The sequence below is a fragment of the Trachypithecus francoisi genome, unplaced genomic scaffold (assembly GCF_009764315.1).
Source record: "Trachypithecus francoisi isolate TF-2019V2 unplaced genomic scaffold, Tfra_2.0 Lachesis_group7, whole genome shotgun sequence".
NCBI lineage: Eukaryota > Metazoa > Chordata > Mammalia > Primates > Cercopithecidae > Trachypithecus > Trachypithecus francoisi.
The window spans coordinates 21,224,464-21,246,511 of record NW_022681472.1 but is presented as its reverse complement, the minus strand read 5'-3'; the positions used below and the strand labels follow the sequence as shown (position 1 = coordinate 21,246,511).

General features: G+C 37.8%; 1 protein-coding gene across 3 annotated transcripts in view; it reads left to right on the top strand.

Moving 5' to 3' along the window:
* Positions 1–22,048, top strand: part of PDE7A (phosphodiesterase 7A) — a 128,940-nt gene that overhangs the window by 42,421 nt on the left and 64,471 nt on the right. For 2 of the 3 annotated variants that reach the window (XR_004435241.1, XM_033202611.1), the window contains exon 2: positions 18,863–18,923. Coding sequence is in view for 2 of the 3 variants with exons in the window: in XM_033202611.1 (XP_033058502.1) it covers positions 18,863–18,923 (61 nt within the window). In the remaining variant the exon portion in view is untranslated. Of the gene's footprint in view, positions 1–12,668; positions 12,766–18,862; positions 18,924–22,048 lie in introns of all 3 variants that reach the window. The other variant, XM_033202612.1, reaches the window with a different exon arrangement.

The window sequence follows — 22,048 nt, the reverse complement described above, 5'->3', positions numbered from 1 at the left end:
TCCTACTTACCAGTCTTGATTGGTAGAAGATTACTCCAAGTCCCTCTCTCTAGCCCAGCTCTCTTTCAAGGCCTTGAGACCCATACCCAGCCACGAGTGAACATTTCCACTTAGTTGTCCTTAGTATCCAAACACTTAACCTCTCCTGACGTTAAAACAAATCAACCTCTTAGATCCCATCGCATTTCTGTATTCTCCTGTCTACTACCCTAGTCTAGACCATCTTCTCTTCTGGATTAAGGCAATAGCTTTCTTACAGATCTCCCTGAAGAGTGAAGTCTTCCACTGTGTTAATCCATTCCACTCCGGGACCTAGAGTATTTTTTCTAAAATGTGTATTAATCTCCTGGATGAAACCTCTCGGTGACTTCCTTTTGTCTTTGCATGCAATTCAAATTCCTTATTATGGTTGACAGTTTTGATTACTCCTGTGGTCTTAACCCTCTTGTTGCTTTCAAATTAACTTTAAATTCTATTAGTAATTATGCTCAATTTCCTCTGGGAGGTGGGGATGGGATGGATTTTGCTCTTTCTGAAATTCCATTTTTTGAGGGATGACACACAGTTTGATTAATTTTGACAAGCAGGTACAGTCATGTAACTAGTACTCCAATCAAGATATTGTACTCTTTTAGTCACTCCAAAAAGTTCTTTTGGGGCCCTTTGCCATAGGTTCCCCCCAGCCCCTGCCCCAGGCAACCACTGATCTGACTTCTATCACTATTGATTAGTTTTGCCTGTTAGAACTTCATATAAATGGAATCATAGCGCATACTTTCTTTTTCCCTGGCTTCTTTCACTTAGCTCGGTGTTTCTGATATTTATTTATTTCATTGCATGTATTAGTAGTTTGCCCTATCTTATTGCTGAGTAATATTCTGTTGTATGGATATGCCACAGTTTACTTATCTATTCATCAGTTGATGAATGCTTATGTTGTTACCAGCTTTGACTTTTAGGAATAAAACTGTTATGGACATTTGTGTTCAAGTTGTTTTTCAGATATACATTTTAATTTGCATAAGCGTTCTAATTACTCTACATCCTTGTCAACACTAGATATTGTCAGTTTTCAATTTTAGCCATTCTTGTGGGTAATAGTATCTTGTAGTTACATTAGTTTGCATTTATCTGGTGATTAAACATGTTGAGCATCCATATACATATTGGCTATATGTATATCTTCTATTGTGACTTGTCTGTTTAAATATTTAGCATGTATTTTTAAATTGGGTTGTCTTATTAAGTTTTGAGTTTTTAAATATGGCCAGGCAGCAAGGTGGCTCACGCCTGTAATCCCAGCACTTTGGGAGGCCGAGGTGGGTGGATCACCTGAGGTCAGGAGTTCGAGACCAGCCTGACCAACATGGTGAAACCCCAACTCTAGTAAAAATACAAAAATTAGCCTGGGATGGTGGTGGGTGCCTTTAGTCCTAGCTGCTTGGGAGGCTGAGACAGGAGAATTGCTTGAACCCGGGAGGTGGAGGTTGCAGTGAGCCGAGATTATGCCACTGCACTGCACTCCAGCCTGGGCAACAGAGCGAGACTCCATCTCAAAAAACTTCTGGATAGTAATTATTTTTTCTGCCTTTTTTTGGTACAAGTTCTTTATTAGACTTACATACTACAGTTGTTTTCTTTGAGTCTGTGCCTTTTTATATCTTAACACTGTGTTTCGAAGAACAGAGATTTTTAGTTTTAGTGAAGTCCAGTTAACACATTTTTTTTCTTTTGTGGTTAGTGTTCTTGTGTCTATAAATCTTTACTTAACCCTAGATTACGGATATATTCTCATACATTTTCTTAGAAATTTTATTATTTTAGTCTTTATGTTTAAATATATAATTCATTTTTAATTTTTGTGTATGGCATGAGATTGAGTGTTAGATTCATTTTAAATTTTTATTCATTTAAAAATATTTATATAGTTTTTCCAGTGTCATGTATTGAAAAGACTATACTTTCCACTGAATTACTTTGGTGCCTTTGTTGAGCATCAAATTTCTAAAAAAAGTCTGCTGGGATTTTGAGACGGCATTGAATTTATGGAACAATTAAGGGAAAATTGACAATATTGAGTCTTCCAATCCGTAAATACATGTATTAGTAACTAGGGCTGTTAAAACAAAGTATCAAAACCTAGGTGCCTTAAAATAACAGAAATTATCTGTCTTACACTTCTGGAGGCTGGAAGTCCGCAATCAAGTTGTCAGCAAGGCCTTGCTCCCAGGAGGCAGTTGTCTCTTCTAGCTTCTTTTTAGTGGTTGATAGCAATCCTTGGTGTTCTTTGGCTTATAAATAAATCACTCCAATCTTTGCCTCTGTCTTCACATGGCCTTCTCCCCTGTGCGTTTGTGTGTCTGTCCAAATTTCCCTGTTCTTAGAGGGACACCAGTCATTGGATTTAAAGCCCACACTAACCTGGTATGCCCTCATCTTAACTTGATTACATTTGCAAAAACCCTGTTTCCAAATGAGGTCACATTTACAGGCACCTGGGGGTTAGGACTTTAACATATCTTTTGGGGGGATACAATTCAACCCCATACTATGTTTTATGGTTTTCATTGTGTGGATCATGCATATATCCTATTAATTTTATCTTTAAATATTTTATGTTTATGGTTATGATTGCAAATGGTATTTTAAAAATTTCATTTTCCAATCATTTTTTACTAATATGTAGAAATAGTTGTTTTTTTATATCAACCTTGTGTCTATTGAGCATACTAATTTTTATTAGTTCTAGTAGCTCTTTTGTAGGGTCTTTAGGATTTTCTACATAGACAGTCATGTTGTCTGCACAAAAGACAGTTTTTTCTTTGTTTCTAATTTATATGCCTTATGCTGTTTCTTTTTGTGGCCTTAATGTATTTATTGGCTTTGACTTTCAATACCACGTTGAAGTGGTAGAGCAACTTACTTTGCTTGTAATCTTAGAGCAAAAGTATTTAGTCTTATTTTAAGTACAACGATGGCCATGGATTTTTTTTAATAGATGTCCTTTATATGGTGAAGAAGTTTTCTTTTATTCTTAGTTTATTAAGATTGTTTATCATAAATGACTATTTTGTCAAATGCATTTTTCTTACCAATTGAACTGATTGTATGATTTTTCTTAATTCTAGTAACATTGAATTACACTTATTGTTTTTTGATAAATCAACTTTAGATTCCTAGATTCTCCACTTCTCATAATGTATTTCCTTTTTTATATGCTAATGGATTTGATTTACTAATATTTTCTTAATGATTGTTTTATCTGTGTTTATAGAGGATATTGGTCCATGGTTTTATTTTCTTGTAATGTCATTATCTGCTTTTGGATTTTCAGCATTTGATTGCCATGTATCTAGGTATAGTTTTCTTTGTGTTTCTATTATGTTTGGTGTTCGTTTAACCTGCTTTGACGTATGGATTGATAGTTATCAAATGAGAAAAATATTTCATTATTATTGCTTCAAGTATGTTTGCTCTCTTTTACATTCCTTTTTGGAGTCTAATTACTCCACTGCTTATGTTGTCCTCCAGGCTCACAGGTTCAGATTCATGTTTTTGTTTGTTTGTTTTGGCTTTTTTTCTCTCTGTGTGCATCAAGTTAGGTAATTTCTATTGATCTTTTCTTATATTGTGTTTTGTTTGCTATTAAGCCCAACTATGAATTTCTTAGTATGGACACTGTATTTTTCAGCTATAGATGATCCATTTTTTTAGTTTTTTTTCTTTCATTGTGTACATTGTGTACTCCTTTAAATCTTTGGACATATTTACAATAACATTTAAGAAGTCTTTGTCTACCAATTCTATTATCTTAATCATTTTTGGGTTTTTATTGAACGCTCCCCTCTGAGGTGACTTTTTTATTTTTCCTACTAATTTGTAATTCTTGATTTGTCATCTTTTAAAGAATGTTGTTAAGTGCTGTTCTGGTAGGCAGTTTAGTAACTTGCAGATCCACCTGATCCCTTTATGCTTATTGTAAGTTTCGTTAGTGTTTCCAATAGAGCTTTCTACACTGAGGGCCTAGTACTGTGTCTGGAATTGGTGGGTTCTTGGTCTCACTGACTTCAAGAATGAAGCCGTGGACCCTCGCGGTGAGTGTTACAGTTCTTAAAGATGGGGTGTCCGGAGCTTATTCCTTCAGACGTTCAGATGTGTCTAGAGCTTATTCCTTCTGGTGGGTTCGTGGTCTCGCTGTCAGGAGTGAAGCTGCAGATCTTTGTGGTGAGTGTTACAGCTCTTAAAGGCAGCGCGCCTGCAGTGGTTCGTTCTTCCCGGTGGGTTCGTGGTCTCGCTGGCTTTAGGAGTGAAGCTGCAGACCTTTGCGGTCAGTGTTACTGCTCATAAAGGCAGCATGGACCCAAAGAGTGAGTAGCAGCAAGATTTATTGCAAAGAGTGAAAGAACAAAGCTTCCACAGTGTAGAAAGGGCACGGGAGCAGGTTGCCCCTGGCTGGGGCAGCATGCTTTTATTCCCTTATCTGGCCCCACCCACATCCTGCTGATTGGTCCATTTTACAGACAGCTGATTGGTCCACTTTACAGAGAGCTGATTGGTCCATTTTGACAGAGTGCCGGTTGGTATGATTACAATCCTTGAGCTAGACACAGAGCCACAGAGTGCTAGTTAGCTAGATAAAGAGTACCAATTGGTGAGTTTACAAACCTTGAGCTAGACACAGAGTACTGATTGGTGTATTTACAAACCTTGAGCTAGACATAGAGTGCTGATTGGTGCATTTACAATCCTTGAGCTAGACACAGAGTCTTAGAGTGCTAGTCCTCCAAGTCTCCTCTAGGTTAGCTAGATACAGAGTACCAATTGGTGTATTCACAAACCCTGAGCTAGACACAGAGTGCTGATTGGTGTATTTACAATCCTTGAGCTAGACACAGAGTCACAGAGTGCTAGTCCTCCAAGTCTCCACTAGGTTAGGTAGATACAGAGTATCGATTAGTGTATACACAAACTCTGAGCTAGACACAGAGTGCTGATTGGTGCACATATGATCCTCTTGCTAGATATAAAAGTTCTCCAAGTCCTCATCCAGTTCAGGAGCCTAGCTGGCTTCACCCAGTGGATCCTGCACCAAGGCTGCAGGCGGAGCTGCCCGCCACTCCCAAGCTGTGCCTGCACTCTTCAGCCCTTGGGCTGTGGATGGGACCTGGCGCCATGGAGCAGGGGGCGGCACCTGTCGGGGAGGCTTGGACCCAGCGGGAGCCCACCGCAGGGGGAGGAGCTTAGAAACAGCGGACTATAGGTCCAGAGCCCTGCCCCGCCGGGAGGCAGCCAAACCCGGCCAGAATTTGAGTGCAGCGCTGGCCCTCTGGCACTGCTGCGGGACCCGGCACAACCGCCGCAGCTGCTGGCCTGGGTGCTAAGCTCCTCACCGCCCTGAGCCGGTGCCAGCCAGCTGCTCAGTGTACGGGGCCCGCCGAGAGTGCGCCCGCACCCGCCGGAACTCACACTAGCCGGCCAGCGCAGCGGGCACAGGCCCGGTTCCCGTCCGTGCCTCTCCCTCCACACCTCCCAGCAAGCAGAGGGAGGAGGCTCCGGCCTCAGCCAGCCCAGAGAGGGGATCCCACGGTGCCTTAGCGGGCTGAAGGGCTCCTCAAGCGCTGCCAGAGTGGACGCCAAGGCCGGAGACTAAGGAGGCGCTGAAAGAGTGAGGGCTGCTAGCACATTTTCACCTGTCAGTACCTCCTAAGGTAGGGCATTTCTGGAATCTCCATGGACTGTCCCAGATATTCCCCGAGGTCTCTTCTCTGTGGTTCGTTGGGACTCTGAACTCTTCTGTAGTTGCTCTTTCCCTGGTAGTTATTATTTTTCTGGCCTCATGGAGTCTCATCCTGCACATACTCAGCTTAGTATTCAGCCAAAGATTGAAGGGGATCCACCCTCAGACTTCTGGAGCTCCTTGTTCTCACAGCTCCCTCCTCTCTGGCATTCAGCCCTACAAATTCCAGGTACCTCAGCCTCCCTGAGCTGCAGTCTTTGTCTCCTTAGCTTTGTGAGACCTCTGCGCTCTGCAGGATTGCTCTGCCTTGCTTTCAGGTTGGGCCACTACCTATAGGAAGGAGCCTGGGCAATGTTAGGGCTTACCTTGGTTTTTTCCATTCTCTCAGGGATCAAAGTCCTGCAGTACTTGCTGTCTAACATCTGAAAACAATGTTTCATGTATCTCATATTGAAAACTTAACTTTTTAGTTGTTTATATGATGGGAGAGCTAGTCCAGTACCAGTTACCTTATAATTTATTGAACCTTGTTTATGTTTTTCATTGGCGAAGATTTAGCTCACCTCTGATAATTTGCACATGTTGCTTTTTCTGCCTGGGGCTCTTTTCCCCACTGCCTGTACCTAACAAGCTCTTATTCATCATTTTTAAGGATGAAATTACATTGTGGCATTTTTCCTGGTAGTCTTCTTTGATGTTACCAGATCCTGGGTTAATTGTCCTACTTGGTACTTATAGTACTCTGGATTTACATGTAATTGTAATTACTTGTTGTTATGCTGATTGTTTGTAGCCCACACAAAAACCTAAGCTGTGTAAGGGCAAGGACTGTGTCTCATTCACATTATTTCCCTTGTGCCTAACACAGTGAAGATCTCAATCTCTGTGTGTGTCTCTCTCTTTTGCAGTGTTACATGTGGAGATGAAGAAGTACTATTCAATTCAAAGTACCTCAAGTATACTTCAGAAAATTTTTGGACTTCTACTCTGGTTTGGAGAGGGAGGCAATTATGGACAGTTGCCATTCATTTATTCAGAAGCCTTCTTTTAAAATGTATCCTATATCTGCCAAGATTGGTGTTTTTCTCCTTAATGTCTATGTTATAATTTATATTTGCCTACAAGTATTGGTCTGTTTATAATACTACTTATAGGTGAAGTTTTTTGTTTTCCCTCACCTACAAATCAGTCTCATTAAAAAAAGTATCTTTCAAGATAAACACTAACCACTTAGTTGCCATAGTAGTTTTGAGAAAGTTAATGTGGCCTGGTCTTTTGGGGTGTGGTGGAGGGTGCACTGTCCCATTGAGGAGACTTTGATAACAGTAGCTTTCTTAGAAAGACTTCTTTCATTATTAAATTGAAGAAGATACATCCATGATGTGCTAATCTTATTTATCTTTTGTCTATGGAAAAAGAATGTTTCCATTTTTCATTTCACTGAGTTGTGAGTGATAGCATTTTCAGATGACTAGTACAAAAATTTGTCATGATTTGGTTCAAGTTTGCCTTAAGTTTAAAATTTAAAGTTAAAATTGTTGGCCTATAAGCACTTATGAGCTGTCAGTTACAGTACTGTAGAGCCTTAGAATTGGCAGAGACCTTGAAAGTCATTTGTTCAAGCCTACCTGAAAAGCCCCTGAACAGAGACTAGTTTGAGGCAGATCCTAACATGATTTTAATTGTAGAAAGTTGTAATAAACTCTAGAAAGTTCTTAGGAAGTAAGAGTCAAATTCTGTTTTTAACAAACTTGTGCCCATGGTCGTACTTCTGCCTTATGTAATTTCCCAAAATAAAGTTAAACTTCCCCTTAGGTTATTTTACATCACAGCAGTTTAACACCTATTCTGTCCTTCTTTTTGTTTCTTTGCCTGAAGCTTCAGTTGTAAAACTATTCCTTGTATTATATCCCTGTCGACATTAAAATATGTCATGTAATCATGTATCATCTGCAGTGGTATTCAGAACTGAATTCATTTTTCTTATGTGACCTGTATTGTTAGTGGAGCATCCTTGATTTGGAAACGTACCTGATCTCATTGTCTCTCCTAAGATTGTCTTCACTTATTGTCTCTCATTAATTTAGAATTTAAACATCTTAGCCTTTTTTTTAAGAAAACTTTTAAAACTTATTTTCATTGTTTTATAGGTATGCAATTTATTTTATATCAAATGCAGACAATTTTAAAAATTTTTGAAATTCAGCATACTGACATACCTTTAATTTTTTTTAATTTTGTAATTCAGCATGCTGATATACCTTTTGTTTTATATGCAGATTTGCTATGTGTTTTTCTGATCTACACGCCAGTAAATAAACTGTGGAACAAGACAAGATCCAATGAAGAGTGCTGTTGGTTACTTCTAGAATTCTTCCACTAGTTTGAAGAATTGGGTGGGAAAGTATTTCTGCCCAAATACATTATCTCTGGGTGTGTTTGTTCAGCTAGGAATGTGCCTAATTGTAGCATGGGGCTCTGTTTGTCTGTTTGGTTCTTAAGAATGTCACCAGAGACTTTCTAAGTGCTTTTAGTATCATAAGATGATGTTTTCTGGGACCTGAAGGCTTGAATTATTGGTAAAGTGTCAAGGTTTTTGTTTTTTTTTTTTACTTCTTTGTACTAGGAGGAATCACATGCCGTGTTTATCAAATATTCGAATACTACATGACAAAAAGTTCAGAGCTCTAAGTCAGTATTACAGAAAGGTCTTAATTGAATGGCAAAACTCCCATAGTACCATAGCTTTTAAGTAAGTTTTTGTTAGTTATGGAAGCTTTTTTCTTAGTTTCATGTCACTTAAAATTCATACCATTTGAAGAATAATAAGCCTTTGTTTTTAGTAAAAGCAATAAACCAAAACCGTACTCTGATTTATTACTTGTTATTAAAGTGGGCTGGAATTCAAAACGATGAGAGCACAGTTGGAGGGTTTTTACTATAGTGTTCACATATTTTCTGTCATAAATTTGGTTATAGTTTTCTGCAGACACTATATTTGTATAAAGAACTCTGTGATAGACTATTTCTGTCCATGAGATTCCAAAATTATAGACACTGATGTCAATGCAGACGAGGTTAGCCTAATTTGGGCAAGAGAGAGACATGCCGAGTCTCTGTATGGATAGCTAAAGGCTATTGCCAAGATTGACAGGTGTCCTGTGAGTGGCAGAGAGCCCCGGGGATAAAATTTTCTCTTGGATTACTTCTCTAAGAAACAATGAACAAAGTCATATTTTCTTTTCTATTGATCACACTCATAAAATAGTGAGGTCTACTTTTAACTCAGCTTTTCTGATATTAGCCTTATAAACCCCAGAAAGGTAAAAAGTTTTATACTTTCTTCTTATAGTATCACATTCTGTTTTTGAAAATTTTAAGTGTATCCTATGCATTAATTTTTCTAGAATAGTCACCTGATTTATTACTTTGCCATGTTTCACTAAGGATTTGAGACAACTACAAAAACAGTTAATGTAAAAGAATACATTTGTTATTAGTGTAAAAGAGGTAACTTTATAGAATGATAAACTACATGATCCAACTCTGGAAAAATAAACTTTTAGGAGAATCATCTAAGTTATAAGCATAATATTTATTGTAAAAGAGATTTTATACTAATTTGAAACAGCATTTGTTTTATTTCATCTTATTGAAATTTTTTTATTATTAAAATTTAATTATAAATCACCAAGATAAGTAGTCCTAAATGTATCTCAAAATAAGAAAAAGTTGTATAGCCATTAGGTTTATGACACTGAGAAAGTTGAGATTACTACTTTAAGAAAAACTGTGTTGCCTGAGATTTTTGTAAGATTTGAGTGATGTAAATGTGTCATTAGCAATGAAAGCTTTATGACTTTAGGCATAAACTCAGTAGCTGTTTCTGTTCTAATAGGAAATTTTCTGATCTGAGGGAGTATTGTGTCTTGATTATCTCTATATTACCGTGTCAGACATTAGTAGAAATTAGGAAGTGGATGCTGGGGGAACCATTTTAGGGAGCCAACCTATTAACTAGCACGAGAAATGAAAGCCAAGAGCCTCGTCCTGCTGAGAATCGGAGAAGGTTTCTCGGGGCACTTGCAAACACAGTGCGAGTTCTCTTCATGGACCATTGTGATTGTAGTTAGGTTGAGTCAAGGTGAAGCTAGAGTGGTTAGGGCATTCTCATTTCTAGGTTTTAAATACAGTAGAATTTAATTCTGATTTAGCAAAAATTTGTTGGGAGTCCACTACGAGCTAGCTATTTGTTTATGGATACCACTTACCTCCCATGAAGGGGAGGAAAATAAGGCACAGAGAAGTGGTGATTTGCTCATGGCAGTAAAGCTGGGAAATAAATCTAGGCTTTCAACTTCAAGCCCAGTAGAGTTTTGAGATGGTAGAAATAATCTAGATAGAAATTCATTTCAGTGAGACAACTTTTAGAACTGTCTTTCTTACTGCCTCTTTTTAAACCATCTCAATTATGATTTTCTAAGTATTGTACCAAAAATAGCCATCTTCTATTTGCTTTTCAAAACTTGACTCTTTTTGAGCAGTTGATTGGAAGAGAAATGTGAAGGTGGGAAGGGTAGCATCACTGGCCCAAGCATCAAGATAGTAGGCTGATTTGGAGTGGATAGCCCAGGCCAGAGTGGCAGACAATGACCTCCAAGCCCGGGGCCCAGGCTGCACAGCCTCTTACAGATGACCGCCAGTGTTTCCCTTGAGCATTGGCCTAAGATACATACACTCTGCTGCTCTGACTCATGCCTAAGCATCCTTCAAGTTTCATTGCTAGAACCTTACTGGAAGGCAGAGTAATCAGAGACCTTGACAGTCTCATATTAAAGCTAGTCTCATGGCAGAAATAAAAATGTTATCTGGATTTGTGCAAATATGAGTATTATAACTTGTTAGTTCCGTAGCAAGAAGTGAAAAGTTTATGGCCATGTATTAAGAATGGTTTCAAGTTAGGAAAATTTGGATTTACACCTACAAATTTAATTTACACCTCATTTTGACAAGCCTAGAACTGACTTCTCTTTTAAATAAGCTCTTTGTACTGAGGATTAGATAATGAAAATAATATTATTATTTGAACTATTTTGGTTCTTTTTAAATATTTTAGGATCATTTGTGTACATTGATAATCAGATGATGTTGTCTTGTCTTGGACTGCAGTCACCTCCTGGGTGTTTCTTCAGTCAGCCCAAGCTATCTTCACCTCTCTCCGGGACCTCTGCAGTGGTGGCCTGACTGCCCATCCAGCCCCTACCCACCTCCCTATACTTGACCAAAGTGGTCTTTTTAAAAAAGCAAAATCTGCTACAGTACTTCAGTAGATTGAAATTCAGACAAGACACTCCCAGGTGGCCCATATAGGGCCTGGCCTTTACTCCCCAGTGCCGCAGTGTCATCTGACTCCTCCTCCCTGCACTTGAGCCGCCCTGGTCTTTCTCTCAGACTTGCTTGGCTTGGTTTTGTCTCACCCTTTGGTCCTCTCGCCTGTTCTTCTGTCTGCACGATCTGTCTTCCGTCTTCACATTCTTGGGCCATCACACTTCATCTCAGGGTCATTTCAGGGATTCTGGAAGAAGTCCTTCACCTCTTAACTAGGTCAGATTCAGGTTTGCTGGCATTTCCTACCTCTGCTTCATTGCACTTTTTACAGTTACAATTTTGTGTTTATTTACATAATTTTATTAATGTTCACTCCAACCAAATTGCAAGCACCACAAGGGCAGGAACCTTGTCTGCTTTTACTCGATGCTTATTTTTTTTTTTTTTTTTGAGTTGGAGTCTCGCTCTGTCGCCCAGGCTGGAGTGCAGTGGCGCGATCTCGGCTCACTGCAAGCTCCGCCTCCCGGGTTCACCCCATTCTCCTGCCTCAGCCTCCTGAGTAGCTGGGACTACAGGCGCCCGTCACTGCGCCCGGCTAATTTTTTGTATTTTTAGTAGAGACTGGGTTTCACCATGGTCTCGATCTCCTGACCTTGTGATCCGCCCGCCTCGGCCTCCCAAAGTGCTGGGATTACAGGCGTGAGCCACCGCGCCCGGCCTACTCGATGCTTATATCCCTGCCATCTGTTACAGAACCTGGTACATATTAGCAGCTTAATAAGTATTTGCCGAATACTTGAATGAAAGTTTCACAAAAGGCATTTTCTCAGCAGTATTATCTGCAGCCTCTTGGTTATGAAGACGGATGAATAGAAGCATACTTTGTTATTAGAAAGCTCACTTACAGCCAAGAGAACAAGATCTGTACCAAAAATATAAGTTAGATTGCAGTTAGGGCTTGAAAATAATATGTCCTTAATTATTTGAAAATGCGCTATTAGACTAGCTTTTTTTCAGTAAGTCCAAAATGAGTGAATTATAATGTTAAGAAGCACAGATAATATGACAGCCTCTAACATTCATAAAGTAACTCTATCCCTAAAAGAAATAAAAAGTTGAACAAATTTCAATTAAAAATTGAAAAGATGGAATAAAATGCATTAATATTTTAAAATGTCACCGGACACTGTGTTTGTGAAACCGTTCTATGTGAAAAGAATGAAGACATTTTTAGTACTGCCACATACTTTTTGAAAGTTGTTTTAAGGCACTCTGTTAGTATTAAGATTGTAGAAGTGTTTGGGGCTGGCCTGAGTCCTCTTTTGCCTACATTTTGTTAGACTGTTAGGTCAGCCCTCACTAAAGTCTTTTCCCTCCCCTCTTCCAACATTACTTAGGCAGTTCTACCCCAACCCTGGGTTTGTGGCATGAAGCATGCGCTGGATAAGAAGGCTGGCTGGGTAGTGCATTCCCAGAGGAGTCAGGTGATCACTGTTGGAAGGCAGCTGCTTGAGGTCCAAGGCAGTCAGTGTCCCCTCTCTTTTGCCTCGGGACAGCTGGTTATTTATCAGACTCCTAAGAAGTTTTCCTTGCTCCCTAGTAGAAGAGAGAGATTATGCAGCGGGCTTTTGATTGATCCAATGGGAATTACGTTGATCTGGTGTCTGGCCTTGGTTCTTATCAAGTGGATCACCTCTAAGGTAGGCCATCTTTATTTTTAGGATGGTGACATTCATCATTATTAGTTTACATATTTGTTAGGAATTAGATAGCTCGACGATTTTCTCCGCCTTTTGCCTCAGTTTTTATTCTCTGATTAAAAGAGCTGTGAGTTTCATCTGTCGGCCAAAGCACTTAAATTTACTACTTGTAGTTTTTATTCTTATCCCACATTATTTCTTCTTAAGGGCTTTTTATAGCATCTTTCCCCAATATCAAAGCAGCATTCCTCAGTGTCACTGCCTTAAAGAAGTTTTTATGACTAAAGAAGTTTAACTTTTAAGATTATGAAATTAAGTTATACTTTTGGTGTATATATTTTAAACATTTTCTCGGAGAAAATTTAATGACACTTGTGTATTTAAAGTGTAATGTTGAGGATTTCTAAACAATTATAAACTTTTTAAAAAGAAAAACCACCCTCTATCATATTTTCTCTTAAGGTCTTGCTACTGCTAAAATACATGCCTTAGCTATAATATATTGACATAAATGTAGGATTACATATATGTTGTTTTTGAAGTTGAATTCTAAATGTCAGGCTTGAGAAATTCTTGATAGAATGCTAGCTAGCCATTTGCCATCTGGACAAGGGTCTAAAACTAAAATAAAAAATATTTAAAATTTTACTGTTTGAAATTATTTTTTTCTATTCTTCTATAAAAATGATTATATCTTTCATCTACCACACAGCTTTTTTTCTTTCTAGATTGAGAAACTGAATTTTTAAGGGTATCACTTAACTGAGAAACAGAGCTTCTATAAAGTTAATTTTCTTTCTCAAGCAAGATTTTAATAGCTGCTATGTAATTTTCCACATTTAAACATTACATTTTAAGCATAATTATCTCTTAAGTTGATCTTTTCTTAGTGAATATGATTGAAGAAATGTCTTAAAGAAAAATAATGTATTCAGATTTTAAAATCTTTGTGTTTTAAAAGTTAAGAATTAATTTTGTTGCAGTGACAGCTATTTTCTTGTTTTTAAAGGATTGGCTTGCCAAGTTATTGAATGAAGGTCAAGTTAATGTTAATAATGCATTAGTTGTCTTGTGGGTGTTTTCAGACACTTTACTTTTTTTTCCCCTCCTCTGTAGAGATGAGGTCTTATTATGTAGCCCAGGCTGATCTCAAACTCCTGGGCTCAAGCAATCCTCCTGCCTCAACTTCCCGAAGAACTGAGGCTATAGATGTGAGAAAATGCACTTGGCCTCTTAGACTTTACCCTTTTAATGACTACCAAAAAATTACATTGTTTTTAAACAAAAAGAATGCTAATGTTTTATTTTTTTAAAAAAATGTTGAAAAAAGGAAGAAGAATGGGAAGGCTACTATTTGGTAGATCAATGCAATATTTGAATACTTTAGCCACTAAAGTACAAACATGTTTTTCTAGCATATGTAAGATGACTACTCTGAAAAAGCTCATTTCGCTATGTCAGAGAAAATTGACTTCACAACTTTGGCTGGGCTTCATCTTTTGCTATATTATTGTTTTTTTGCTAGTGTTGTCAAAAATTTTATTCAGTGCTCCTGTGTGTAAGCCCTTTAACCATCAGTTGATGAATCTGCAAAATGGAACTAATAAAGCCTACCTTATAGAGATCTTGTGTGGGTTAAGTGAGATTTTGTGTGAAAACACTTGGAACATTTTTTTGGCACAAGGAGCACAGCAAGTGTTAGTTAATATATTATTACTCTTACCATGTAATGGAAATGCACTTGCTTTTGCTAATAAATCATTTAGTGGAAAACTTGGAACAGAATAAAAACAATGGCACTTAAAATATCTTTGCTGGGTTTTAAAACATGTCTGTCTTTAAAAGTTATGTATTAACTAATATTGGGAACAACTTTTACACCTTTTATCATTTACCTTCAAGTCAAATCTTTTGTGGAAGCATGATTCACCCTAATTCAAGGTGAGTCTTACCAGGGCACTCAGAACTCCTGTTAGTGAGGCAGTGGGTCCTTTGGTGCTTTACAGTTTAACTTGTTTATGCTACTGCTGTCAGTTTCTGATTAGCTCAGCCTCGCCCATGTTTTGACCTATACTAGTTTGCTTTACAAGCTGTTCCCAGGATGGCTAAATTAGAAAAGTCACGAGTAGAAGCCTCTCAGTTATTTCCATTCACTGGTGAAGTGAGGTGGGAATGTGCGTGATAGCTCTGAGAGTTTTATGACTGACAGTGTGACACAGGATTTTGATGAAATTTGTTTTACTGTTATTAAAAAGAAAATTCTAGTAGTATATGGTTTTTAAAATGATAATATTTAAAGAAATCTTTGTTACATGTGCAGCAGTCTTATATAAAAGTAGATATAATTATTTTTAAAACAACATGATTCTAACACCGAGGTCAAATTTTTATTGTTAGAACTCATAATTTATAGTTTTTTTTCCAAAATGAGTTACTGTAGATTATTCTACCTACCTACTTTAGATTATTCTACCTAGTGAGAGAGCTTAATATTCATTTTAATTTTAATTCTTAAAATTAAAAAGTGGGTAGGTGAATGAATTATCACTCAGGATGTATTTGTTGATGGGTTCAGATATATATTTTAAAATCCATTCTTTAAAAACAGTTTTGGTCTCATTTGGATTTATTTCATAAAAGCTATGTCTTGTGGTTCAGTATAGCATTTAAGCTAAGTATTTGTAGACTAGCCTTACTTAAATTAGTACCTTATAATGAATTAAAAAACTTGGATATTTTGCACAGCCCTGTGTAATTTGTATCTATTTTAAAATTAAACTCTGCCTTTTTTGCTTAATAAATTAAGATTCATACAGACCCTACATTTTAATATCTACATTAGTGCTTCTAAAATTAGGCTAAAATGATTACCTTAATAAGTTTAGTATGCCGTGGTGTTATCTAGACTATGTGCATTACCCAGTTTTTGACTTAATATTATTTTGTGATGTTTAACAGAGAGCCGATAATATTGGTCAGTCTTTCACAATCATTAATGTGTGAAGTGATACATATTTTACCTTTCTAACTAGCAACTGTTATAGTAAATACCCTTCCTACATTAAAAAAAAAAAAAAAAACATAATAATAATGTCAACTCCCCTCCTAAAGAGAACTGTTAGAGATAACACCTTAAAATGTATTTTAACAAGTTATTTATCTGAGTTGTTACTGGATACTATCAAATTGATAGGTGACGACAAGTTATTATATAGTATCTGCAGTGTCATTAATTTGCTTTAGCTGATAGAAATATTTATTGCCACATATGGCCTTCCTAGGCTACTAGGTTTACCCCTAGATTGGTGGTGTTGAGGAGACACCTGTAATCTAGTAAGCTAAATATGTTGGGGAGGGGATTCGCACAGTAGCTGTGAGTGGTGCCTTTTAACAGTGGCTGTTTACTCCAGAATAAATAACATGAAATACTGCAGGAGGCTTCCTTAGGATATTCTATTAGTGGAAGACACTTTAAGCATGATACCAGGAGTGTGGTCTATATGATTTGGTCCCTTGGTGATTTAAGATCATGCTTTTCTTTGTAGTAGATTTTTATTTTACTTTTCAATTTTAATTTTATTTTGTGAATATATGATAATTACACACACTGCAAGACTCAAAAAGTACAAAGATAAACATTGAAAAGCCCCTCTCCTACCTCTGTATCCCTCAGCCTCCTTAGAGACACCCAGTGGTGATAGTTAGAATTGTATTTTTGTTTTAAATTTTTGTTCCTCTTATATTTCATGAACTGTGTTTTTTTAAGGACTTGTGAAATCATGTAAGATTTTAATTGATATTTTTCTCTTAAAAGTCAAGCATTAAGGATATAATAACTTAATGTTTTGGGTAGTTGTTGTACACTAAATCCAAGTGAGGGCTTTAAGTAAATTTTCAATATGATAATAGTAAAAAATGTGATTTTTTTTTTTTGAGATTTGTAGGTATGTGTTGAGGAGTTGTAAATCCCATGCTGGAGTTTTGTGAGGGAACACGATCATTATTCTGATATGTAAAAATACAATCTCATTGCTTTAATATGTATTTCTTTTGTTAATGAAGTCAAGCATTTTTTTGTATTTATTTATTTTTCCCTTGCGAATAGTATGTTTATGTCCTACCTATTTTTCTACAGCTCTTTAGCCTTTTTCTAACTAGATTTGTAAGACACTTAAAATTTTTTTTTGGTGGGGAGATAGTAGAGGAAAATTAGCCGTTTGTCATATCAGTGGAACTCACTTTTCTGGGTTTGAAGTTTATCCTTTACTTTGTTTATGGTATCTTTTACCATCCTAATTTAACTTTTAAGTGGCCAAATTTGTCAGTATTTCATGACTTAGGGATTTTTATAGGATAGTTAGAAAGGCCTTCCTATTTAAGACTTTTAAAAATATAGTCCTGTTTTCTTTTAATACTTTCATGCTTTAATTTTTAACATTTCAATCATTGTTCCATGTGTAGTATGTTTTGGAGCAGGAAGGTAATAGTGTAGCTTTATGTTTTTCTAGATAGCACCACTTAATCTAACATTATTTATTAAAAATCAATATTTCCTCCACAGATTCTAAGTCCTGTATTTATCATATACAGAATCACTGTGTACTCTTGGATTTGCTTCTAGAGTCTCTATTGATTATTTTCTCTGTTTCTTTGCAATGTCACACTATTTTGTTCATATCCCATAGTGCTAGTCCATTTCCCACCCTCCCCCTTTTTTTTTGAGACAGGGTCTCACTGTGTCTCTCAAGCTGAAGTGCAGTGGTGCCATCATAGCTCACTGCAGCTTCCAACTCCTAGGCTCAAGGGATCCTCCTGCCTCAGCCTCCCAAATAGCTGGGATTACAGGTGTGTGCCACCATGCCTGGCCTATTACTACTTAAACATTTTTTTTTTTTGCTTGTTAATTCAACTGATTTTACTGATCACTTTTGACATGCTAGGGACTGTTCTGAATGTTGGGATTTATCCTAGATCTGGGAAAATAGCAGTGACTGAAGACCCTGCCTCCACAGAACTTAGATTCTATGTCTAAACTCTGGTTTGGTCAACTTTATCTTCCTCATTTTTAAATCTGTCCTCACTTATATCCATTCTGTTAGTCACTGATTTATTCATCAATATATTTATTAGTTATTATTTATTTGTGGTAAGTCCATTTAGTCATTTATTTACCAAATTCTTATTTAGAACTTACTAAATAATAGATCCTGTTTTAGAGACCAGGGATGCAGTGATGACTAAGATAGACAAAGTTTCTGCTCTTGTGGAGCTTTTGGTAACATGCAGACAAGACAACTTCAGCCACATGCTACACAGAGGACTGACGTAGGGAGCTTTGGAAGAGGGTGGCTTCTAGGTGGCCATAGATTTCATAGTCAGGTAATCTCTCTCTGAAGAGATGATGCTTTGTCTAGAAGCTGCAAGGTAAGAAGGGAACAGTGAAGCAGTGATCCAGGATGAGGGAACAGCAATTGGAAAGGTTGTATATTTGGTGTAGATGAGGAAAAGCAAGGAGGCCAGCGTGACTCTCTCCTAGCAGTGGGGGAGGCCACAGTACAAGAGGGCACAGAGGTAGGCAGGTCACAGAGGACTCTCGAAAGTAAAGCTTGGGGAGCCCCAAGTGTGATAGGGAGCCTTTGGAGGAGTTTGAGCAGGAGCTGAAGTGCTTACTTTTGCTTTTATGTGAAGCGTGGACTGGGATCCAAAGAGATGCAGCAGGAAAGCCAGTGGATTGTCCTTTCCTTTCTTTTCTATTAATATTTGGCAACTCCTATTGATCCCTTTTGAGTCAACACAGATGTCACCCCAAAACCTTTACCGACTTACTCAAATAGATTAAATTTCCAAAGAGAGGCTGCATGTGTCTCTCTTTGTATCCATTTTTATGGTAGTTCTTAACCATACTGTATTAGAATTATTTGTTGTCCCCATTCCCCAGAGATTTCAAGAACAGGTACCATACCTAATTTCATTTTGTATACCCAGCTTCTCTTGCACAGTGCTTCACAAATAATAAATGATGAATACATGTTTGTTGAGTTGAATTTTATATCATATTTAATTGTCATGTATTATAATGCATATTTTTTTTTTCTAGAGGCGTGGAGCTATTTCCTATGACAGTTCTGATCAGACCGCATTATACATTCGTATGCTAGGTAAGCATTATTTATTTTATACCAATATCAGTTAATTTTGTTATTATCTGTTGTTATTTGAGTTTGAGGTATCTTTCATTAGGTAGCTTTTCATTGCTGTTTGTAGCAGAAATAACCTATTCATGGAGTTTAGAGTCTAGAAACAAATACTGAATGTGATGTGAATCAAGAGAGGCATTTTAGAGTTATAGATAATTGAGAAATCTTTGGCCTAATAACTAAGACACTGTCATCGGTACACAGTTTCAAATTGCATCTTGAACATTCTACATAGAAAATAGTGTTAGATTTGTACAGTGGCTAAATACCAAATAGATGAATGCCAGCATGGACAATGGTGAGGCCATGAAATACCTGCTCAGATCATCCTGTGACTAGATGTATTTTGTTCTCAGCTGGCTGGCAAGGCAGACCATTTGACTTCTAGTTCTGGTGCTTAAATTTTTTATGTATTAGTCAATTCCACAAGGTAAAATGAATTCAGATATGTGCGTATATATTTCTAATTTTCTTTTTCTCTTTTTCTCTGTGCCAGATTTCTGTCTTCATCCATGTCTCCTTCATCCTTGCACTTCAACTCATAGTATTAAACATGCATATTAAGATTCCAACAGGCACATTTATTCATTTTTTTTAGAAGACTCTCCGACTCCTCCTCAGCTCAGAATTCCTCCCTCAACTTTATGATACTGATCTATCCTTATTCTTCACCTACTTTTGTCTTCTTCTTTGCCACCTTCACTAATTCCTTTTCATACTTTTAAGCTGAAATGTTCCCCAAGGTTCTATTTTAACTCCTATTTCTTTTTGTCCTCTTTATTTTATCTTGTGTATCTTACCTGCCTCAGTTCTTTTCTACTCCAGTACATATTTTCCCCCCACGAATGCACAGCTTTTTTCTCCTTGCTGTCTCCATCTTTCTCTAATAAACATGTTCAGGATTCTGCTGTCCTTAAGACAGAGCTTTGCATTCATATTTTCTTTAACTTTGTAAAACATCTCCATGTAAATGTCATGAATATCTCAAACTTAACTTGTCTAAAGCAAAATATTTGTGTTCCCCATGTCTGTCTGTTCTGCAGTCTTTTGCCATCTCAGTAAATATAACTCCATTCTTCCTGTCATTAGGTCAGAAACCTCAGAGTCAATTTTTTACTTCCTATTTGTCCATTTTTTGCTTCCTATTTCTTTTCTTTTCTTTTTTTTGAGAGGGAGTCTCACTCTGTTGCCCGGGCTGGAGTGCAGTGGCCGGTTCTCAGCTCACTGCAAGCTCCGCCTCCCGGGTTTACGCCATTCTCCTGCCTCAGCCTCCGAGTAGCTGGGACTACAGGCGCCCGCCACCTCGCCCGGCTAGTTTTTTGTATTTTTTAGTAGAGACGGGGTTTCACCGTGTTAGCCAGGATGGTCTCGATCTCCTGACCTCGTGATCCGCCCATCTCGGCCTCCCAAAGTGCTGGGATTACAGGCTTGAGCCACTGCGCCCGGCCAACTTCCTATTTCTTACACACTCCATACTGAATTCATCAGCAGATCCTACTGGTTGATACTTTTAAATACACCCAAATCTCACCACACCAATGGTGTTACCACCACATTTATTACTTACTCCTTAACTGGAGGCCCTGTGTCTACCTGTGTTCCCTGACTGACTCTGTTCTCATCACACCTAGAGTGAACCTTTTCAGACATAATCTGACTCCTCTATTAAGAAGTCTTTGATGGCCTCAAAGGTCCAGCACGATCTGACCCCACTGCCTCTCCACCCTACCTCCACCGGTTCCCCTCACTCACCTTGCTCCTGCTATGCCGTCCTCTTGGCTTGCCCTTGACCGTGCCAAGCATGCTTCTGTCTCAGGGAGTTTTACGCTTTCTCTTCCTCATGCCTGGAAGCCTCTTCCTCCCTGGCTCACTGCCTTGCTTCCTTCAGGTCCCTGCCCAGATGCCTCCTTTTCAGTGAGGCCTTCTCTGACTGCACTAATGAGTCACCTTCCCCTGCTCCTCTCTTGCTATTCCTCTTTACCTTTAGTTTTGACCATGTAACTCATCATCTTCCACTGAAATTTGGTATTTATAATTTGTGTCATCGCACAAAAAGATAAGCTTCATGAGGACAGTGAAGGGACTTTATGTATTTTGCCCTCTGCTGTATTTCTAGTACTTGACTTGTTAACATTTGTTGCAGCATGAAGGAATGGCCACAGGACAGGTGACTCGTCATTGTGGGATGGAATTATAGTCGATGAAGTGAGCCTTGGAGGAAGTGATGGTCTTACTAAGAGAAACAGACTAAGCAGGAGTGCCCTCTAGGCAAGCCAAATTGGGAGAGCACAGGGATAGAGGCTGAAGATTTAAAGGTTGTGAACTTGGAGGCTATAAAAGTGTACTGGGAAAAGTGCTGTGTTTGGAACTCACGGAGCTGGGTTTAAATCCTGACTCACCCTTTGTACTAGCTTTGTGGCATGGAGCATGCTATTTAACTTCTCAAAGTAGAGTTTTTGAATCTGTAAAATGAGGATTAAGATTCCTATCTCTGAGGGTTGATGAGAGAAGAAAATAAAACAATGCCTGCAAAACACAAAAAAGAGCGTCTAGACCATGGTTGCTATGGTTATGTTGCTGTGTAGAAAAATAAATGTGGAAGTAATGTGGGCACATGTAGGAACCACACTGAGCTTACAAAGACCAAAGTTTAAGACTCAGCTAAAGGCCTTGGGTGTACCCGCTGTCAGTAAGAAAAGAGTGATTAATCAGATTGACTTTAAAACAAAGTCTTTAACATTTTAAGTTTTTACAAATTTATGAAATTGTAAACTGCTTGAAAATAAGTAATATATTTTCCATTTTTCATATCCCTTTTAGCCCATACTCTAGTGCTAGGCACAGTCGGCTCAAGTTTTGTGCTGAGGATTTTCAACCTCCTGTAAAACAGATATTGTTTCCCAATGGCCTTTTTAAAAAAAAAAAAGTTGCCCATGTGAATAACATGTTAGGTCGTCTTATCGTATACTTGAATCCTCTTTCAAAAGGCTAACTTATTAAAATATAGATTATAATAATTATTGTAAGGGTAGATTTTTAAAAATCCTCCTCATTCAGCCTTACAGTTCATTACTGAAATTTTGTGA